The 22,623-nt window shown below is 35.7% G+C and overlaps 1 protein-coding gene across 4 annotated transcripts in view; it reads right to left on the reverse strand.

The window, feature by feature from the left end:
- GABRB2 (gamma-aminobutyric acid type A receptor subunit beta2) overlaps window positions 1-22,623 on the reverse strand; it is a 245,375-nt gene that overhangs the window by 156,142 nt on the left and 66,610 nt on the right. For all 4 annotated transcript variants that reach the window (XM_019450220.2, XM_019450223.2, XM_019450222.2 and 1 more), the window contains one exon: window positions 10,664-10,884. In XM_019450220.2, coding sequence (XP_019305765.1) covers window positions 10,664-10,884 — 221 coding nt within the window. The remainder of the gene's footprint in view (window positions 1-10,663; window positions 10,885-22,623) is intronic.

Here is a 22,623-nt window from a genome sequence, read left to right on the forward strand (position 1 = left end):
CTATCCCCTCTTGCCAAATATCATCTGGTACTAATCACGGCAGAAAATAGCAGGATAGTCAAAGTTAGACACATGTGGCATTCTTACAATGGCAATTAATCTCTACAAAGAAGTCAGTGTGTGCTGAGGACTCTACTAAGTGCTTTACAAATCTTTGTTCACTTAATCTCCCCAGTAATCCTATAAGGTGGGGGTACTCTAAAGCCCTACATCACTGACAAGGGAGCTGAATGTCAGAAAGATGAAGCATAGCTAATTTGTGACAGAGGAAGTCCTTGAAACAAGGCAGTCAGATCCCAAACCCAGGCTCTTGATCCTTGGGCAACACTGCTTTTCCTGTGTTCTGTGGCCTCACTATGCAGTGATGGAAAATGCCTCCCAGCATATTGATGCCACAAGAAGTTTTGGTCTTTATCCTAATTTTTTTCAGTTTCCCTTAGTTGTTAGACTATTACAGCTGCTAAAATAAAAGTCCTAATTATTTTCTCTATTATGGCTAGTGAGAACAACCCAACATGGAATTAATATCTTCCTCCAAGGATTTATGGCCAGTTAGCATTTTGTTGCCTTTTATTCTGTCCATAAGAGTGCAGATAATGGGCTGCTTCTGAGAAGTAAAACAGCTTGAGCATTTCATAATGTGGTGACTGTGATTTGAGTCTTTAAGCTATTATACTGGCTTGGTTTCCAAAAGGAAGGTTTGCTTTTATTTGTGACCTCCAGAATAAAAAGGTAAGGATACACAAGAAATCCTCTCTTACTAACCATTTAGCAAATCAAGGCATTAAAACTTTAACCAAAAGTCCTTTAACAAAAAATTTCAGAGATGATATCCTTAGGTTACATTGCCTTTTATCTCCTTTAATTTTTTTTTCTTCTCCATGGGGAATAGGCTGAAAAACACTTCAGTGAAATAAATCTTTTTTTTACTTATGCCACAAAACAAATACAGATTTTCTTCAGTGTACTCTGGGATCTTCCCTAATAGTCTTATAGACAAAGGTACTTTTCTAGTTGCCTGAAAGTCAGAAGTATGACTAAGCTTAGTACTTTCTCTGCCCCCACTTCCAGGATGAGTATTGATGGTAGACTTAGGGTCAAGGATCTGAGTGTAAGAATGACATCTGTGAATTCTTGACATGAAAGTGTACAGGTTACTGGGGTAATTCCTTCCCAGATTATGAGGAATACAGCATCTTCAATCTGGCAGAAAGCTGGACAGAGTAACTCTAGAGTGGCTTTCAGAGCCCCTAGGAGCCAAAAAGCTAGGTGGCCTTCTCACTTCTACTAAGGTATTACATCTTTGGCTGAGATTTAACCTAATCTTGAAGTGGCTGCTTTTTACTTAGCCTGCAACCGAACTCCACAACATGGCTATATTATTCTGGAAAAGAAGAGAATTTCAAAATCCCTATACCCCCAATTCAAACTGAACTTCAATTCAAACTTCCTTGAACTTGAGGATTCAAAAACATGAAACAAAAATAACTTTCTGCATCTAAATTGTACAACAGAAAATCCCCCAAGGATAAAGGATGAAAGTAGGGGTGATGATCTTAACTTACACCTGAGGGATATACTATACGTGCTGTAAATATGGAAACGGCTACAGGGTAGCCAAAAACAGTGCACAAATCCCCATCATGGAGCCTGTTTAAGACTGAGAAAGTCATAATTATTTATTTACGAATAGCGATTAGGACAGTCTCTCTAGGGGGAGGCTCCTTTTATGAGCCTTGGAAATTTGGGCTCTCCATTCTTCTTCCGTCAAGATTTTCAGTACCTGCTTTCCCTAAGGGTCTTTTGCATCCATCTACCTGGACAGATACTGTATTTTTGCAGAGTCTGAGGAAGTGACTGAGATCATGGGCTTTGAGTTCAATTCTGAGCCTCAAACCAACCAGCAAGATATTTACTTCTCCAAAGCTTCAGTATTCTCAACTATAAAATGGAAATAACAGTAGCCTCCTTCACAGGGTTGTTTAATGCAGATAATTCAGGGCATGACATATAGAAAATACTTGATACACATTACTACTACTGCTCCTACCACGACTACTACCAATAGCAGGTAATCACTCTCTTAATTAAACAAGTGCTCATTTATATTTGACTTGAAAGGTCTTTGTCTAATTAAAAATCTGACAGGAGCTAACTCCTTACAAAGACTATCTAGGTTAACTGTATTTTGCTTATTTGCCAAGCAAGTTGCCAGCAAAAGCTGCCAACAAAATTCACTGATTTCATGAAATCAGAGTGTTACAAAAGTTACCCCAAACGTCACTGGAGAAGACTTTATCTTTAATGCTGAGGACAATCTACACTGTTTGAAGGTCAGAATTATAAGTCCCTTCTGTTTTCTTCAGTTTTAACATAAGACAGAGGAAAAAAAACCTGTTGCTGATATATATATGTCCAAATATATACACACATATGCATATGTACACATACTTATATACCTATAAATTGATACATTTGCATATTTATATCTATAAATAGAGATAAACACCTGTATACAAACATATATGTAACAGCTATAATTTTAATCATCCACTAGGAAATACTTTGCTTAAAATAAAATAAGTTAAATAATCAAATTAAATTAAATTATATTAAATTAAAAAGTGAAGATCTGACTTCTTTCCATGCTGACAGTATTTTTGTGGCCTAGAGAGTTCACTCCCAATGAAATCAGGAATATGCAAGTGCTACCCCCAAAATGTGTTATGTATAGCGTTGCTGTATACAGATACATTCACGAGCCTATGAATAATGTGTCCTCAGTGATTTTAATGCTTCTTTCCTTTGGAGACAAGGCCCAGTTCCATGGCACTCCTTTGTCTTCAATACAAGACGTATGTTCTCATTGGGCATAGGGCTGGTTTCTGCCCTTCTTTGAAACCCCTGGAGTCTCTGGCCATTCTTTTCCCCAGAAGTTCTTTCACAGCTTTGGTTTCAGGGCTGCCACATCTACAGCTGTCATGTGACTGAAATCAGTGGACATGAGGACAACTAGGGACCCATTCAGCTGGCAGTGAATGAGACCCACTGACTACTGAAACACTATGAGTCAGTAAAAGTTAAGAAGAAGATAGTGGGCAGACTTTCTTTTCCTCTTTAATTTTTTTTTTTTATCTAAAAGTCCAGCAAAATGTGGCAACAGAAAGAGCCCTAGATTATTTCTTAGGGCTGCTAAATACACACTGCCTCCATGTCTCAAGTCCAAAGAATGGTGTGATCCTGATTCTACTCTTTTCGATTAGGAATTGACTTATTTGCTGACATCAGTCAATGATGACTCCATGCAACCAAATGACTCCAGCAGCAGCAGCAGCAGCAGCAGCAGCAGCAGCAGCAGCAGCAATAACAAGCCCTGGATTAAGAGTTAGGAGTCTGGTGTTCTACTCTGTGCTTTGCCATTAACTGTGTGATATTAGACATAGTCCCTTCCCTCTCTGAACCTCCCTCTTCTCATTCCTAAAAAAGGAGGTGAACTTGAAGATGTCAGCTATTATTTCTAAATAGGGAAAATAATAAGCAAGAAATCTCTATAAAAATTATTTACAGTTCAGGGCATATGGGTGGCTCAGTCGGTTAAGCATTCAACTCTTAATTTCAGCTCAGGTCATGATCTCACAAATCATGAAATCGAGCCCCATATCAGGCTCTGGGCTGACAGTGAGGAGCCTGCTCAGGATTCTCTCTCCCCCTCTCTCTCTCTCTGCCCCTCCCTTGCTTGTACCGTCTCTCTCTCTCTCTCTCAAAATAAGTAAATAAACACTAAAAAAAATATTTATAGCTCCTTGGACTGGATATATTCTATAAAACACTATGATTGCATGCACTGTTTCCCACAGAGTTGGAGAAAGATGAAGATGATTTTTCCTTCTCAGAAGAATGAGAAAGTCTAGAGAGCAGGGCGTCGCACCCTGGCCATTAGGACTGATATTCTTAATAAAATTTCTGTTTTTCTGCTTGACCAAATGCAATCGCTATCTCTATGAAAATTAATTAAAGCAATTAGAAAATCTGAGTAGAACTTGATATTTTAATGTTTGATAGACTATGTTTCAGTGAGGGATGGCTACTTGATTATTTGCTTGTTTAATATCCTGTGGTAAAACTTTAGGAATAGAGGAAGAAGACAAAATTAACAAAATCTTGCCTGTCTAAATTCATTACAAGCTAACATTATCCTTTGCCATTTTCCCAATGACAGAACATACATAGCAGGAGGTGGGTGAATTGCCTTCTGCTTCCTGCTGAAATTTTCTTTAAGAATGTGAACCTTTAATCAGAAGTGACATGCTTCTGATCTAATATTACATATGGGAGGTGTATAGACACATGAACTCAAGCCCCCCCCCCCCCCCCCCGGACCAAAAGACAAACAGCTATTTTTAGATGGGTCAGCTGTTACTGAAAGACTAAGTCATTCTTTCCATAAGAACTGGCCTAATAAAATCAGCATTAGTACATCTCCAGAGTCATCTATTTAACCAGTGAGACTACAAATTTTAACAGCACAACTATAAGACTATAAATTGTGCCACAATTTATATTTTTTATTTGCCTGTCACTAAAATATTAAGTAAATTTTAAATGGTAGTCCTGAATTTCATAGCAACAACCACATATTTCACCTTATATGAAAACCATAAACCATATCCTGTATGGAATAAAGAAATATATCCCAAATATGTCCCATAATGGCTAAAGAATGGTGGTGAGGAGGGTTATAGTGACATGAAAACATGTTTATGATAAATCCTTTGTCACAGAAAAAAAATTCAAGTCACAAAATAGTATGTAAAATGTAAATCTGTTTTATAAAAAATTTCCTATAAGCTTTTTTACTAGAAAAGTATCTAGAAGACTATAAAGCAAGGTACAGATAGTGTTTATCTCTAGGTGATAGAATTAAGAGTAATTTTATTTTCATAACTGTATTTTCTAATTTTTTAATAATAAATGTCTACCACCTCCTGATAGGAAGTCTTTTGTCTTAATTATGTTTGTTGAAGAGTTTCTAATGTTTGATAAAATGCTTATGATAGAAATAATATGCAGTCCAATTTGGATTCAGATCTTAAATTTTAATGAAAATATATATTACATTAAAAAAAGATGTCATCATTTGATAATTCAGGGGTTTTTTTGTATGCCAGAATGTAATGATTTTGGTTTTGATTTCTTAATCAATCAGATATTTTCAAGGAGATAAATATAATTGCTAAGTAACTGAAATATCATGTTAAATGCTTATGTACACAAAGAAAGGTGGGAGTATATATACCTAATATATTTATGCCACCCATTAGCAAAATCATAGGAATATGAAATTTGGGGAGCTAGAATAAAATTTAGAAGTCACTTAAATGAGTAATTGTAAGAACTATTAATTGTAAGACAAGGCCTCCTAATTTTCTGCTTAATGTAATTATTCATTTACTTTTTGAAATCCAACAAATATTTCCTATTGTAAGTAAATAACAATATAAATTCTATCTAGCATTCTTTATAATACCAACCACAGATTAAATCTGGTGTTTACCTGGTAGGGGTTTGCTGGATTCCCTAAAAGAAATCCAATATTTTCTATATTATTTTTCCTTGAACTGTTCTGAAAATGATTTCAATGGGCCAACCTTATTTGAGAATAATATATAGTTACTCTGTTTGAAATATTTCCTTTGTAAATTGCTAGGAATTCTTCAGCTTCATCAACTAGAAACTCATTTGTCACAAATTATCCAGCTGGGTTAGTCCTGAGAAAATATTCTTCCTCCTGACAGAGGAATATATATCTCCTGACAGAAATCTCTAAATAGCATTGTTAAAGACAAGAGGAATCTGATTTTACAATCAAATTGGTGAAATTGAGCTATCAACCAGTCAAGAGTGAAGGTGAGAATCTATATTCAAAGATTTCATTATTCTTTAGCCACAAACTATAAATTTAAGTTTCAAAAAGGCACTATTTATAACTTTTGTTAATCATTCCTGTATCCCATAGACTGTTAAATAAGTTGAGAAAATAGACACACATGATAGGACATCAGGGGAAGAAAAGGAAAGACTTTTTAAAAGAAACTGCACAACATCTAATTAAATGAAAGTTACTGAGTGCATGCAACAAATGAGGCACTGGGCTGGGGCTACAGAGCAGTTGTTACTTATTTATTCATTCATTTTTTTATGTTTATTTATTTTGAGAGAGACAGAGAGAGAGAGAGAGAGAGAGAGGGAGGGAGGGAGGGAGAGAACAAGTGGGTAAGGGGTAGAGAGGAGAGACAGAATCCCAAGCAGGCTCCACACCATCAGTGCAGAGCCCGAAGCAGGGCTCAAACTCACAAACTGCAAAATCATGACCCGAGCCAAGATCAAGAGTCAGAGGCTTAACCAACTGTGCCACCCAGGCACCCACAGGGCAGCTTTTAAAGTCTGCCTTGCCATTTGGGTCTCAAGCCAGGCATCCATTTTCCTTGCTCCAGATCTCACGCTGCCAAATGCAATGGCTGGAGTTAACTGGCTCCACTATACATTTTTTTTAGTGGTTCCCTTTTTCACTCTAGATCTGCCTGGGATAGACCTTCCCCATTTTCTTCAGTCCACTTGCTCTCTGACACTCTTCTCATTCTACACCATGGACCTGGTGTCCTACTTTGCTGAATTGTGAAAAGACAACTGGGCTATAATTCTATAATATAAAACAACAGCCTTGATATGCAAAGCCTTCCTTGTGCCAGCCTTCAAATATCCCTACATTAATTTATTCATTAAATAGTAGCACTGAACACTTATTATCTACCAGTTACTATGCTACTCCAAATATATAATTTCATTTTCTACTCTGATGTTAGATTATATATTCTTTTAGATTCATTAATTATTGATTCAGAGGATGACAGGTTATAAAAACCATAGCATACTAGTATCATCTAATTTACCCCCTCTGTTTTATATATGAGGAAATTAAAACCTGGATAAGGCACTCAAGGTTCAAAGAGAAGTTTATTATAAAAGCCCAAACTAAAACCTAAGTTTCATTATCGTTACACTTTGTTAAGGAAGTTGGTTGCATTGCCCACTTATATCCATTTATGTATGTGGTTCCTCAAAGCCACTGTATCTTAATGCAAGTCTGCTGAGTAGCTAGTGCGCTATCCTCAAAGCTCCTGATCTCCAAACATAATGTATCAGTATGAGTGCACTCAGAGTTCCTGCTGTGTACAATCAGATGCAAAGGGCCACTCATGCAGAAGGACAACTGATTTCATAAGGAGGTCATCAAGGTTTTAACTGAAGAGTTTTGACCACTCCTTCCTGGGTTATGGCTTAACCTGGTTGTCTATGGTCAAGGATCCCACCCTCTGAGTCACATAACCTTTGAGATGTGCTGATCTCATTTTCAGACAGAGCTCCTGAAAGTAAATAACATATATAGATGATTCCCTACCTCCAAGAGATCAAAATAGCATTTCTTGGCTACAGACTTTTAAATCTTAAATGATATTTCCTGGATATTAGAACCAGATATTTCTAGGTCTCTGACACATAACATTTTTCCTTTTCCAAATTTTATCATAAAAATTTTCAAACCTACAGAAAAATTGAAAGACCAGCACAATGAAATCCTATATACCAATGATAAAATTAAACAAGCATTAATATTTTGCATACTACTTTCTCCTTTCTATGTTTTAATGCTTGAACATTTCATTAAAGAAAATCCTACAAAAAGAAATTTACTCAGATATTCTGAATGTTCTCTCTACCTTCCTTGTCCCTGCCAATGTGTATGGATCTCAATGGGAGGGGAGTTTTAGGGTAAATAGGAAAAGTGACTATGTAGAGTGGAATCAACCCTACCATGGTAATTTTAATTGAATTCCTTTTACTTTATATATTGCAAATGAACCTCCTGGAGTTGAGAAGGGAGTATGTGGTCTGCATTAAGCTTCTTGCCATGAAATAAATCATTCTATTATTTATCGGTAAAAAGTGGACTAGGATACTTGTAAATTTCTTGAAAAACTTGTTATCCATTTCAAAATCAGAATTAACAATACAACTGCTGGAACAATTACAATTCATGTGCCATCTCTGTCTAGTAGTGTTAATTTCACGCATGTCAGCCGTGTTCGACACCCCTTGTTAGAAGAGGGGTTAAGAGAATGATGATTTTCTATTGTTGTGAGTTTGAGTTACAGCAATGTCATATAGTTGGTCTCAATGATAAGACTGAGCAGTCATCAATGTTTTTGTCTGAGTATATAATGATATAAAGAAGCCTTATTTATCATCTATATTGGTGCTCTCTTTTCCTTCTCAGTTCCAAAGACATCTTGATTATTGATTTTCCCATCCATTCAACTTTGCATGTGAATTCAGAATTGACAACCTTTAATGAGCATATTTATGGTGTAGGCACTTTGTCAGTGTTGGATATACAAAGGAGAATACAACTTGTTCTCTGCTTTCAAGGTAGGTGTTGCAAGGAAATGGGAAGAGCTCAGGGTAATTTCTGCATGATTGCTGTGCAAATTAAGTGATTTGCTGGGCAAATGCCTCCAGCACTAGGTCTAGTGCTTTGCCAGAACTCGACACTTGCCAGTCCTCCCCCTCATTTACTGCCGAGTGGATAACATTATTTCTATGGCTCCTTGTTCCTTCTTCAGGATTCTGACCACACCCTATGCTTAACTCTTAAAAAGTGGGAACTGAAACCTCTTTTCATCCCCCATCTCCCCCACAGCCTGCATGGTCACCCTCTCATCAAAGTCTTTGTGACACCTAATTTTTTTTAAGTTTATTTATTTATTTTGACAGAGAGCGAGAGAGAGCGAGAGAGAGGGAGAGAGAGAATCCCAAGCAGGCTCCACACTGGCAGCAAGAGCTCCAGGGGGGACTCAAACCCACAAACCATGAGATCATGACCTGACCCAAAACCAAGAGTTGGACACTTAGCCAACTGAACCACCCAAGCACCCCACACCAAATGTTTTATTGTTCATTCCAAGTGGTAAATTTAGCAAAATATAACTGTTAACACAGTTCTTTCCATTAGCATTTTCAAAGCCCACCACCTTGGTGGAATCTTTGCAGACACTGCCAGTCAATTTATCTCTTTGGCATTTCTCTATTTTCTAAGACACGCATGTGAACACTGCCTATATCCAGTCCATCTTCTTACCTCTAATGGCTGACACAGAGCACAATCATGCTACCTCTGTTCCTCACCCTTACCCACTCTCCCTTGGTAGCCAAATGCTACTTTCTCTAAAAAATATGATCAACAAAGAAGCTGGTTCATAAGCACCTAAACAGGGGCACCTGGGTGGCTCAGTCGGTTGAGCATCCGACTTCGGCTCAGGTCATGATCTCGCGGTGAGCTCGAGCCCTGCATTGGGCTCTGTGCTGACAGCTCAGAGCCTGGAGCCTGCTTCTGATTCTGTGTCTCCCTCTCTCTCTACCCCTCCCCCGCTCATGCTCGCTCGCTCTCTCTCTCTCTCTCTCTCTCTCTCTGTCAAAAATAAACATAAGCACCTAAACAATGTGACTGTCAGAATATACCAGATAATGAAAACAAGACATAATAGATAAGAAAAATGTGGGAGTGAGAAGTATCCCCACGTAGTGATTAAGAGCTGTGACTCAGAACTTGGATCTGAGTTCAAATCTCATCTTCATAGCTTACTTTCTTTGTGATTTTAGGCAAGTTGTATCAGCCTCAGTTTCCTCATTTGAAAATAAAAATTATAACAGTTTCTAACTCATGAAATTGTTGTACAGATTAACTATAACAATGCATGGAAACCATTGATGATTTAACTCAATATCTGACCACTAACCCCTAATAAATGAATAATACCATTGTTGCTACCATCATAATTATGATAGGGTAACCACACATTTATGTAATAAGAAGTCAGAGAAAATGTAACATTTCAGAATTAAGAGCTTCTTCCCAATAATGCAAAGAAACCCTTTATGTTGTTATAATGTAATTTTTCAGGGTAAGATAGATATCTTTTTTTTCCCTTTTCTTTCAGGAAACCATCTATTGCTTTTAATACAAAAATAAACTTTAAAAGAAGAAACTTTTATTTTGCAATCCATCCTCACCTTAAGAGCAGAGCACCACAACTGTTTACTGACATGAAAGTTCATTATTAGTAAACATCAGATAACAACTTTATTTATTCTCAAGCCTGATTACTCCTTGGAGGGAGAAAGGGCACAAAAAGCCTTCCTGTCACCAGAGAACCAGACCCAATTCACACAGTTTAGGAGAAATTTATGAAACAGAAATCTGCCATGCTCAAACAAGTATTCAGCATTCATAATTTGTTTCCATTCTAATTAAGCACTATAGCCCAGCTATTTTGATTGTTTATCCTTACTCCTTAAAGAAAGCAGCTTTAGGATCAGCAGCTGATGTTAGAAGATAATTCAGAAAAAATTATTTTTAGCTAGGACTAAGTCCCTTTGTATACATGCTCCCCTAAACTCTCAGATGTCTACTGGATAGGAGATTTAACTGCTTATCACAGAACCGAAGGAGTAATAAGGAAAACATCACAATATTTACTCCCCTCCAATAAAAATCAATAACGATTTCATTCAGAAAAAGTTCAATTTTGAAATGGACACTACAGACCTGAGGCCATAAAGAACGGTCCCATCTGGATGCAGGCGGATCATGCGGTTCTTCACAGTCACTCCATGCACAAATGACTTCTTATCATTCAGAAAGTAGGTATCGGGCACCCAGAGCTGGTCTGCCACTCTATTGTCCAGAGTCAAGTTTAAAGGTATTACATTATAGGACAGTCTCTTATCTCTCCAGGCTTGCTGAAAGTACATTGTCAAGGTATAATCCTGTGAATGTGAGAAGAAAATGGTTATTTTGTACCCAAATGGACTTGGGAGTTAGGCAAACACTTTAGTATTCATAAGAAAAGAAAATATATACAGCCAAACCCCAGAAACATATACTATTCATATATAGGCAAATATTAATTTATTAAACCCATTCTTACTGAAACTTGCTATGTATCAGGCACTGTAGCAGGCACTGTAAATACAGAAGTGAAGAGAGCATATCTTGGCAAAATTTATTATTATATTTTACCCAGGAAGAAAGATGGTAAGGAATAATTATTTAGTTTGTCAATGAGAATCCTAACCCATTTAATCAGGGTGAATTTCCCAGGAGAGGCGACGTTTACACTGAGACTTGTGTAGCTTCTCAGTAATCTAAACAATATTAACTCAGTATTTCAAGAGGATTTTAATCACAGGATACTAAATTATCAGGCCAGGCTCTTAGCTTTTGAGAAACAATGGGTTGCTATAAAGTGAGCACTGGTCTTGGAGTCTCAGCTCCTGTATTTCTCAATTGTTTCTAGCATGTAAATTTACACAACTTCTTTTTTGCTTAAGTTCCCTTAACTATAAATGGGGCTTTCAACACATACCTGATCTACACAGATTATGCAACTAAATGTATAACTCAAATGCAATTTGTAAACTACAAATGCTATATATTATGAATAAAGCATTTACTATATGTTGTGCATGTTTTATCCATTAGATGCCTATGGGCACTATGTAATTGCTCTCTCACCCTCATTTGAATGATTTAATGAAAGACCAAATATTCATTGGAAAAGATAATTACCAATTTATTTTAAAATCATTTCACAGTGCCCTACTTGAGGGCTTTTGAAAAAAAAAAAAAAACGGAATCATTTCTGCAAACTGAAAACTAGCACAGTCCTAGGGCACAAATGGTGAATGAATGAACAAACGATTGAATGAATGAATATCCAATAAGGTACACCTATTGGATTTCTGCATGTTTGCATACTTTTATGGATGAGATACAAAATAAAATCTCTGTGAAGTCCCTGAATTCTTCCAATCCTCATTGATATTTATACATCCTAATTTGGTTATATAATTTAGAAATACAGCTTGTAAGATATTATCTGCTAAAAACACTGAAAAGTTTTAATGGGAAAAGTATAATCCTTCTGCAAAAAAATTAAACATCTTTCCTTGTTTCACAAATATACAAATTTTGATCTTATTCAGAAGTCAATATAGGGCTAACTTCTGAATGAGAAGTGTAGAACCAACTTTCTATTCTAACAAAAAAAACATTAATATCCTCAAGTTATCTCAAATAATTGTAGATGAAATTTCCTTTAGTGGATCACTTTAGTCAGTGATCTGAACTGCTCTGAAGCACTCTGCTTTTGTAAAAAAAATAGAAGGAGGATCTCTAAAATAGCTTCTTGATTTATAGTAAAAGCAACCTTGTAGACTTATGAATTACATAACTAGAAAATATGAAAAGGAATAGATACACTTTTTGCATGACTCTGTGTTATAGCCTAAAAAATAGGAAATAAAATAGGCAATTTATATGGTGCTTAAGAGGTCACATTTTGTGATTTCCAATTCTTGGAGATAAAATTGAGTATTTTATAATTATCTCTATTAGAAGATAAAGCTATTTATGCTTCTTTCATAATAAACCTCATTGAGATTTAGGGGAGATAATGCTGTCTGGAAAGTGCTCAGTCAGCTGAGATGCATTTGGACACAGAAACTGTATTCTCTTTTGGGCTAAATAAATGGTACTACTGTGAAATCCAGTGTCATGTGCTAATTCCTGTTATTTGTCAGCAAGGCAAAGCCTGCTAAGAAATGCACCAGACGGACCCTAATAACTCTGCTAATTGTCACACCAATTTTCATTTCATTTATTTTTAAATGACACACCATAGCACTGTCAAGAATAGAAGAAACCCCTGAATCTAAATAAATATTATTGGACTTGCTGTGCTCCACCCTCTCTCCTAAACCTTTATCTACCCAAGATAAATCCTTTGAATTTTCACATAAAAAGTGTATCCTTTACATTTAACAACCCTATGTTTTGAAAATTGTCTCACAATTGGTTTATTCAAACCAAAAAATAATTAAAATTTTTTTACATTTATTTACTTTTGAAAGACAGAGAGAGACAGAGCACAAGTGGGGGAGGGGCAGAGAGAGAAGGAGACACAGAATCCGAAGCAGGCTCCAGGCTCTGAGTTGTCAGAACAAAGCCCAACACGGGGCTCAAACCCAAAAACGGTAGATCATGACTTGAGCCAAAGTCGGACACTTAACCGACTGAGCCACCCAGGCACCCCTGGAACTGAAAAAATTAAAACACACACACACACACAAACACACACACACACACACACACACACACACACACACACACACACACACACAAACAAAAACAAACAAACCACTTCTGGATGTTCCTCAATCCATTCCATCACCATGCAAGAAGGATTTAGATAACCACAACTAAAACCAACTGACTTTGAATGCTGAACAACATACAGAAAGCCCATGACAGGCTCTCTCTCCCACTAATCACAACTAAATATAATGGAAAGAATAAAGATAAATAAACAAAACTACCAAAGTACCATGCAAAGTAAGAAGAGTATGCAGATTGCGGAGGGAATCAAAATGTGAAGACCATTCCAATGGTGAGTTTGTTGTTTATTTTTTCCTCCCTTTTATCTCATTAAACACACACACACACACACACACACACACACAGCCCAAAACGCAAATAAATGGAGAGATATATCATGTTCCTAGATTTGAAAAGTACTGTTAAGATGTCAATCCCACCAAATTGATTATAGATAAAATTCAATCCCAACCAATATATGCACAGGATTTTTATAGCTATGCACAAGCTGATTCTAAAATTTATACAGGGAGCAAAGAAATGACAATAGATGAAACAATTTTGAAAGAAAAGAACAAACTTGGAGAACTTACTATCTGATTTTAAGACTTACTATTAAGCAAACTAAGGGTGGTACTATGGTATTGATAGAAACACAGATTATGAAATAGAAGAATCTAAAAATAAACCCACACAAATATGCTTAATAATTTCTCACAAGGATGCAAAGGCAATACATTGGAGAAAGCATACTATTTTTAACAAATAGTATGGATTAACAGGAACATCCATATGTAATAAATAAATAAATAAATAAATAAATAAATAAAGTCACCCATACTTTACACCTTCCATAAAAATTAACTCAAAATGGGTCACAGACTTAAATGTAAAATGTAAAACTATAAAACTAGGAGAAGAAAACATAAGAGAAATTCTCTGTGACTTTGAGTTAGGCAAAGACATTGATACAAACCTACAAGCACAAGCAATAAAACAAAATACTGATAATGGGACCTCAACAAAATTTAAACTTATGTTCCATGAAAAACACTATTAAGAGAGTAAAAAGACAAACCACAGATTGGGAGAAGATATTTGCAAATCACATATCTGATAATGGACAGGTATCCAGAATATAAAAATGTATAATGAATTCTCAAAACTCAACAAACAACCCCATAAAAATAGGCAAATAATATGAACACTTAGCCAATGTAGATGGATAAATGATAAATAAGCACCTGAAGTGACACAAAACATCATTAGTCATCACGGGAAATCAAATTAAAAACTAAAATGAGATCCCACTACATAACCATTAGAAAAGCTAAAATAAAAACATCAAAAACAAAAAAAACAACAACTGCCAATTCCAAATGCTGATAAGGATGCAGAGCAACTGAAAATCCTACTTACTGCAGATGGGGATACAAATTTTCAGCCATTTAGACAACAGTTGGACCATTTCTTATAAAGTTAACATACATTTCACAAGTGACCTGGTAATCTTACTCCTGTGTGCAAATAGTTACAGCAGTTCTATATTAATTGTCAAAACTGAAAGCCATCTGGATGAATGCTCTTCAACAGATGAAGAGATAAACACAAACTGGTACATCCATGAAACAGAATACTAGTCAGCAATAAGAAAGAACAAACTTTCCGTATATGCAACATCATCCATGTTTTTCAAATACAAAATGTTAAGTAAAAATGCCAGATTCAAAAGGATACATATTACATGATGCCATTTATACAACATTCCATAAAACGTAAAACTATAGGGGCAAAGAATAGATTAGTAGTTCCCTGGGATTCAAAATGGGAGAGAGGTTGACTACAAAAGGCCAGCATGAAGGAATGATTTGGGGTAATAGAACTGCCCTGCATCCTGATTGCAGTGATGGTTACATGATTAGGCATCTGTCAAAACTCACAGAAGATTATTAGGCTGAACTCTATAATCACTGTGTGCCTTTTTTTTTCCTTTTTTTTTTTGGCACGCTTTCCAAATTTCTATTCTCTTCATTCTCCTCAACCTGAATTGATGTACTTAGTCCATTGACAATGCTTAAATATTAATAAGACAAACCAAAAGAAGTAAATAACAACATAAACCATTTCAGGTGTTTTATTATTAAATAATGAGAACTATCTTCTTAAGGATCATTCTGTCTACCTACTCCTTTCACAAACCGTTGGCATTTTTCTGGATCCTGCTCCCAGCTACAGACTTTCACTCTGGATATATGGTGCAGGGTCTTATCCTTATGCAAGTCTCAAGCCTGTAAAATGCACTATGTGTTCTGTATTCACATATGGACCTGAATTGCTATTCAACCACAAACTTCAGCATTCTCTCTACCCTCATTTATCTCTATGGTTTTCCATATGCTTTTTTTTTCTTCTCTGGAGACCTCACCCTTTCTAATCAATGGACCTTTCCCTCTCCTCTTTCAGAGCATGGCCATGTATGTGAGAAAAGTTATAAATGTAATTACATCATTTTCTATACCTTTATGTTCCTTCCCTTATTTTTCTGTTTGGGGAAAAGATGGTAGGGTAAGGGGTTGGTTTCACATGTGTTTAGTCTGTTATCTGAGGACATAAGGACACCTCATAGTTTATTTTTCAATGACCAGAGTTTAAGGCTTATTTTCATCAGTGATTATGGGTTATTCAGTTTCCTTTACTTATTGTAATGAAATTCTCTAAGCTTTCACAATAACTGCTAATGTGCTAAAATCTTGAACTTTGTTAATTTATCTTACTTCTTGAGATCTTCTAGATAATAGTTTTGCCTCCAAAATTAAATGTTTTCAGAAAAATCTCCCTCTGTCTCTACTTAGGCTTTTATATTTTAAAAGAAAATAAAACTTTTAGCTTTATCTTAATTACTTCTTGCTGAAATAAACAATTGTGTTTAATATGCTATCATCTATTATTTTCCTTTAATGTAATATGCTAGGTCAAAATTGAGATTTTGGACTAATAATCTGAGCTTCTGGCTCTTATAAGATAGAACCAGTATTTTTAAGGCTGTAAAATATGTGATTTAGAAACAGTTAATGTAAGTTTAATTTAACTTAAATATAATGCAAGTTTCATGTCAATAAAACTCCATGATAATTTGTTCAACATAGCATATTTATCACTTTTATTATCATTAGGGGCATAGTCTTTTAATATGGGGCATGTTTAGAGAAGTGTTTCATTGTTTCTGTTTGGAATTTCCACTTTAAAAAAATATGACACAACAGGTTGATTCAATGGATAGGATGCCAAATTATTCCCCTAATTAAAAACTTCTGTTTTTACCCCTTCATGAAAGAAAACACATTACATCTGACATAGAAATTATCACCTAAATAAATACCGTAGGAAGACACTGTATGTAAGTACATAGTAAGTGCATTCTCAACATGTTAAGCTGGTCACCTCCTTGACAGCAAAGAATGTTCCTCATTCCTGTATATATTGCCAATATTGTGCATACTTTATGGTAAATGATAGAACTACCATTGCTTGTACAGATTTCCTTATGAACACTTGGGGATATGTAGAGAGGTCTAAACTGTGCATACCCTTTGCTCTGATATTTACATTCCTAGAAATATTTGCAGTAAATAATTAAGCAGTATGTTTTGACACCTTTACATATACAAACATTACAAGTCTCTTACTTTTGTGTCTCCAATTCTAACAGTCTAGATTAAATCACCATGATTTGTGAGTGACTGTAATGCCATTGTTACTATCTCCTTGCTTATAAACCTTGTCTTCACAGGGTAGTAGAAACATAACACAGTTCATGTCTCCCTTGGTTAATATCATCCAGATGCTTTTCACTGCACTTAGAATTAAACCCAAACTTACTACCATGGCCTTTAAGGTACTACATAACCTGGACTCTGCATGCCTCTCTAATCTTGCCTCCTGCAACCTCTTTTCTTCTGTTACCTCAACTCACTAAGTCCATTAGCTAAGATTTTTCTCTGTTTTACAAATATCCCAAGCTCCTTCAGCCTTACAAACTCTTAACAATTGACTAACTGGAGAACCTATGTATCTGAGTGTAGTTGGCTCTTCCTTGAGACTCAGAGTTCAACTCAAAGATCAAACCTACTCAGGAGGCCCTTCCCTGACCATCTTACTCTCAGCCCCAACAGTCCTATCTCATCCCCCATTTTTCTTATGTTTATAACACCGACCATCTTTTTCAACTAGTCATGTTTATTTATTATTGGCTTACTTTCTTTTTCATCTCTCCCAATAGAAGGTACATTCCATGAAACTATGAATTTTTCTTGAACTTGTTTATCACTATGTTCTCATGTCTAAAAGAGAGTTTAGCACAGAGTAATAATATACTATCTATTGAAAGCTGTGAAAGACTGAATGAAAGACAATGCACATTTATCTCCCCAAACGCTTACTGCTGCATTAACTACACACACACACACACACACACACACACCCACACACACAGAGACCATCAGCACAAAACTATAAATATAGTACAAATATATGATGGAATATATGCTGGGATTAAAATTACATTGTAAAAATATTTATTGACATGAATAGATGTTCTCAACATATTATTATAAGTTATTGTTTTTTAATTTTTTTAAATGTTTTATTATTTATTTTTGAGGGAGAGAGAAAGACAGTGCGAGCTGAGGAGGGGCAGAGAAGAGAGGGAGACACAAAATCCAAAGCAGGCTGCAGGCTCTGAGCTGTCAGCACAGAGCCCGATGCAGGGCTTGAACTTACAGCTGTGAGATCATGACCTGAGCCGATAAACCACCCAGGTGCCTCATATATTATTGTTTTTTAAATAATACTGCCAAACAATATGAATATGATCACATTTTGAAATATATAAATATATATTGGAAAAAGATGTCTAAGAATATAAATATTAACAGTGGTATTTCTGTATGCTAAGTTGCCAAGAGATTTTTAATTCCTTTGGTAATCTATATTATTTCATTTTATAAATATAAATTACTTCTCAACAAAAACTATATAAACTAATAATTCCTCATTGAATTATATTATAAAAAGATACTCTAATATTAAAAAATATGTCTTTACTCTTTGCATGTTAGAGCTCAGCATAAAGGAAAAGGAAATGCATTCAGTGTCATAAATGAAAAATCCTCAGCCTTTTGGCTTGTTATTAACAAAACACAAATTTCCTTTGTATTGATCAAGGGATTTTAACTAGAATCACACAACAAGACCGTTAGTGATAAACTGTTTTTCCACACCAGGGAAATTCACATGTAACTACCATTGAGAGATGAAAATCCATCCTTAATTTTCCTCCTAAATACTAAAAAAGGAGATCCTAGATTCTTCCCCTGACGCTAATATCAGTCTTATTTATACTGTTAGGAAATTTCTTTTTTTCTAATGTAAAGATTTCAGATCTGTTTCTTGTATCATACTCAGAGGATGTGAACACACACAGCACCTTTTTACACTGCAATGGAAGTTTGAATTAATGGATTCTTTCAAAAAGCTTTCCACAAGACTCCATTGCTTGTAAGTTCCAATGTCATATGCTCCTTAAGGTCTGCTCTACTCACTTCACCTCTCTGCATCTCTGTTTGCTCATCCAAAGTGAATGAACTGAAATTAAGAGCATCAGAGATTTCAGAGTTTGAGCTGCAGATGTTCTAGGATTCTGTCACTCCATTGATGTTCAACTAATCACTCTCCTGAACTTCTTGTTTGAACTAAAGAATTTTTACCTCCCCAACACATCTTTACATTCCATTTTGCTTATTTTTTTCCCATGCCCTTCCTTGTCTGCCTTCCCAAATTCAACCCGTTCTCTCAGCATTTATGAGGACTCTCCCTCTTCTCCCTCTGCCACCGTCCATGTTCATCCTCTGAACCCTTTGATGTAGTGGTCTGTAGAACCCTAAGCATTATTGGATTGAACTGTTCCCTTTTGTAATGTCATTTAGAGCAGGGAAGTAACCTCTCCAATGAAACTGTACTGTGTTCTCCGAAGTCAAAAACCATGCTGTTATTTCTTTACAAAGTGACCTGAGCATCTTGTCTTTAACATCATTGGCCCCTTACGAATATTCACAGACACACTGAAGCTTGTTCTCACTTCTTTACTAGTCCTTATGGGTTTCCAGTTTTGATTCTTTAACCCCCTTATTAATCATTACTCCTGAATCCCCCAAGGAATTTGTTCTCCCCACCCAATGGCATTTGAGAGTGAGTTTTCATTCTATCCTTTCCCACATGTCTCCGACACCCTCAGAGCTACTGGTGTGCTTTCAGTTTTTCAGAGCTTCTAGAATTCTACTAGCAAAGTCCCCAGGGCTGAGAATGAGGATTTCTGAAGGACACAATTATCTATCCAAAGCAGAAAGAACTCAGAGAGAAATATAAATATTCCCACAAAGCCCTTTCCACATTCTTAGCTCTTTAAAATGCTCTCTGTCTTCCACATCTGAGCCCACAAATTGCTGATCCAATTATAGGTCATGGCAATATTTCCACATTCACAACCTCCTAAACTAGAATGTAATGAAGTAAAACTCAGCCCCCACTTAATAGAAGCCATCACACCAGATGTTCAATTGCAGCATTTCAGAAGAAACACATGGCTGCAGCTCTGACTAATTGCTAGAGACACATTCAGGACATGAGAGCTGTACCTAAGATCACCCATAAGGGAAATCTAAGTTGAGAAGTGACTGATTTATTTTCTTGTATGTGAAACTAAAGTGCACATGGTCAAGACAATGAACTTTTCCACTATTTTGCTTAGCTCACTTTGCATTTTACTACACACCAACCTTCTCAGTGATAATGGGACTAATTCCAAGGATGGTTAAAAATTGAGCCAGTGTAATTCATTATCTCTGTCCCTATTTTAATATATAATGCACCCTTGGTAGGGAACTCGGTTCACTCTGAGATAATCAACATCAAAATTACACTTTGTATATGATTTGTTCCCTTATCATTTTGTGCTTTTTTCCTTACTCTAAGTTTATATCAAATTGCTTTAGAGTATTTTGCCATCTACTTAGTCTTTCTCCAACTCTAATACCTAACACTGGCCCTAAGCTAACACTTTTTACATGCATTATCTCATTAATCATCACAACAGCCCTATGGGGTATATACTGGATAGATTTACCATTTACTAGCTGCGGTGAGATTTTGGCCATGCTACCTAACCTCCCTGAGACATCATGCTCCATAAAACAAAGCAAATCATAGTCCCTATTAGAAAGGAAGTTCACCCAAGGAAAGTGATTAGCAGAATGCCTGCCTCAGATTAAGTGTTCTATAAACATTTGCTGTTAACAATTATCATTATTTTCATTATCTCCATTTTCTAGGTGACACATCTGAAACATGGAGATGTGAGTCACTTTTCTGATGTCACTCAGTCAATAATTTTCTAAGTCATGATTTGGCTAGGGAAACATCTGACCATGTAGACCATGTGTTTAGTACTATATTGACCTGCCTGTAGAACACTGACCTTGCTGTCAGTTTTGAGCTTGAGTCATCATTTCCCAACATTGCTTCTATTTTCCTCCACCCCCTCCAAAAAGTGATGGAGGAAATTGTCTATTTATTTAACTATCTATCTACCTACCTACAAAGCCACATACAACAACAAAGAAACTAGAACAATCATGAGCATACATAAAATATTCCCTGAGAATTCTCTGGGATTTGAATACTAAAGTTGTGTATATAGGCACATATTCCTGAACAGTGACTCAATTTTATACAAGAGATGACTGCATTAACTCACTTTGATCCTGCAGAATGATTAAAATACCTGTTTTTGGCAGGATGCATACCTTAATACTGAGAAACCCACAGTATTCAGAGAGACTATATAGTACTATCTGTAGTAATGCATTTATTCAGAAATAATTCAATTGGAAAATAGTTTTAGCAAACTAAAACTTGCTTTGGAGTCATACAATTTCAGGAAGTTTTTTTGCAGTAGCATGATGGCAATGATGACCTAACAGATCCTGAAGAGCCAAAACAATCTTTAAAAATTAATGCAAAGTAGATGATCTCACACCTCCTAATTTCAAAATTTATTACAAAGCTACTCTAATCTAAAAAATGTTCTACTGGTATAAAAATAGACATATAAGCCAATAGAATAGAATGGAAAGTCCAGAAAAAAACCCTTGTGTGTATGAAAAATTGTCTTCAACAGAGTGCCAAGACTACTCAAGATAGCAGTCTCTTTAACAAATGATGTTGGAAAAAGTGGATCTCAACATGCAAAAGAATGAAGTTGGACCCTTACCTTACACCCACATATAAAAATCACTCAAAATAGATTAAAGACCTAAATGTAAGATCTAAAACTATAAAACTACTAGAAGAAAACACAGAGAAAAAGCATCATGAGATGGATTTGTCAATGATTTCTTGGACATAACACCAAAAGCACTGGCAACAAAAGTGAAAATACACAAATGGGACTACAGCAATTTAAAAGTCATCTGTGGTCAAATGATACAACCAAAAGAATGAAAAGATAACCTATGGAATGGGAGAAAATTTTTGCAAATCATCTGACAAGAGGTTGATATCCTGAATGTATAAAGAATTCCTACGACTCAAACATAAGTAATAATGAAAATAATAATCTGGCTAAAACATGGGCAAAGGTCTTGAAAAGGCATGTTTCCAAAATCAACACTCAAATGACCAATAAACATATGAAAAGATGCTAAATATTACTTATAATTAGAGAATATAAATCAAAACCACAGTGAGACATCACTTCACATCTATTAGGATGGCAGAAAGAAAGAAAGAAAGAAAGAAAGAAAGAAAGAAAGAGAAAGGAAGGAAGAAAAAGAAAGAAAGAAAGAAAGAAAGAAAGAAAGAAAGAAAGAAAGAAAGAAAGAAAGAAAGAAAGAAAGAAATGGGGAGGAAGGCAGAAAGAATGAAAGTGCTGATGAGGATGTAGAGAAATTAGAACTCTGCATACTGTTCATGGGAATGTAAAGTGATACAGCTGATATAGAAAACAATATGGTAGTTCTTCAAAACATTAAAAATAGAATTATTGTGTGATTCAGCAATCCCACTTCTGTGTATATATCCACAAGAATTGAAAGTGAGATCCTGAAGAGATATTTGCACACCCATGTTCATAGCAGCATTATTCACAATAGTCAAGACATGAAAGCAATCCAAATATCCATTAATAGATGAATAGTTAAAATGTAGCATATACAATAGATTATTTTTTCTGCCTTTACAAGGAAGAAAATTCTGGCATATGCTACAATATGGATAAACCTTGAAGACATTATGCT

This window comes from Panthera pardus, unplaced genomic scaffold (genome assembly GCF_024362965.1).
Source record: "Panthera pardus isolate Hobbes unplaced genomic scaffold, ASM2436296v1 HiC_scaffold_2, whole genome shotgun sequence".
Classification (NCBI taxonomy): Eukaryota; Metazoa; Chordata; class Mammalia; order Carnivora; family Felidae; genus Panthera; species Panthera pardus.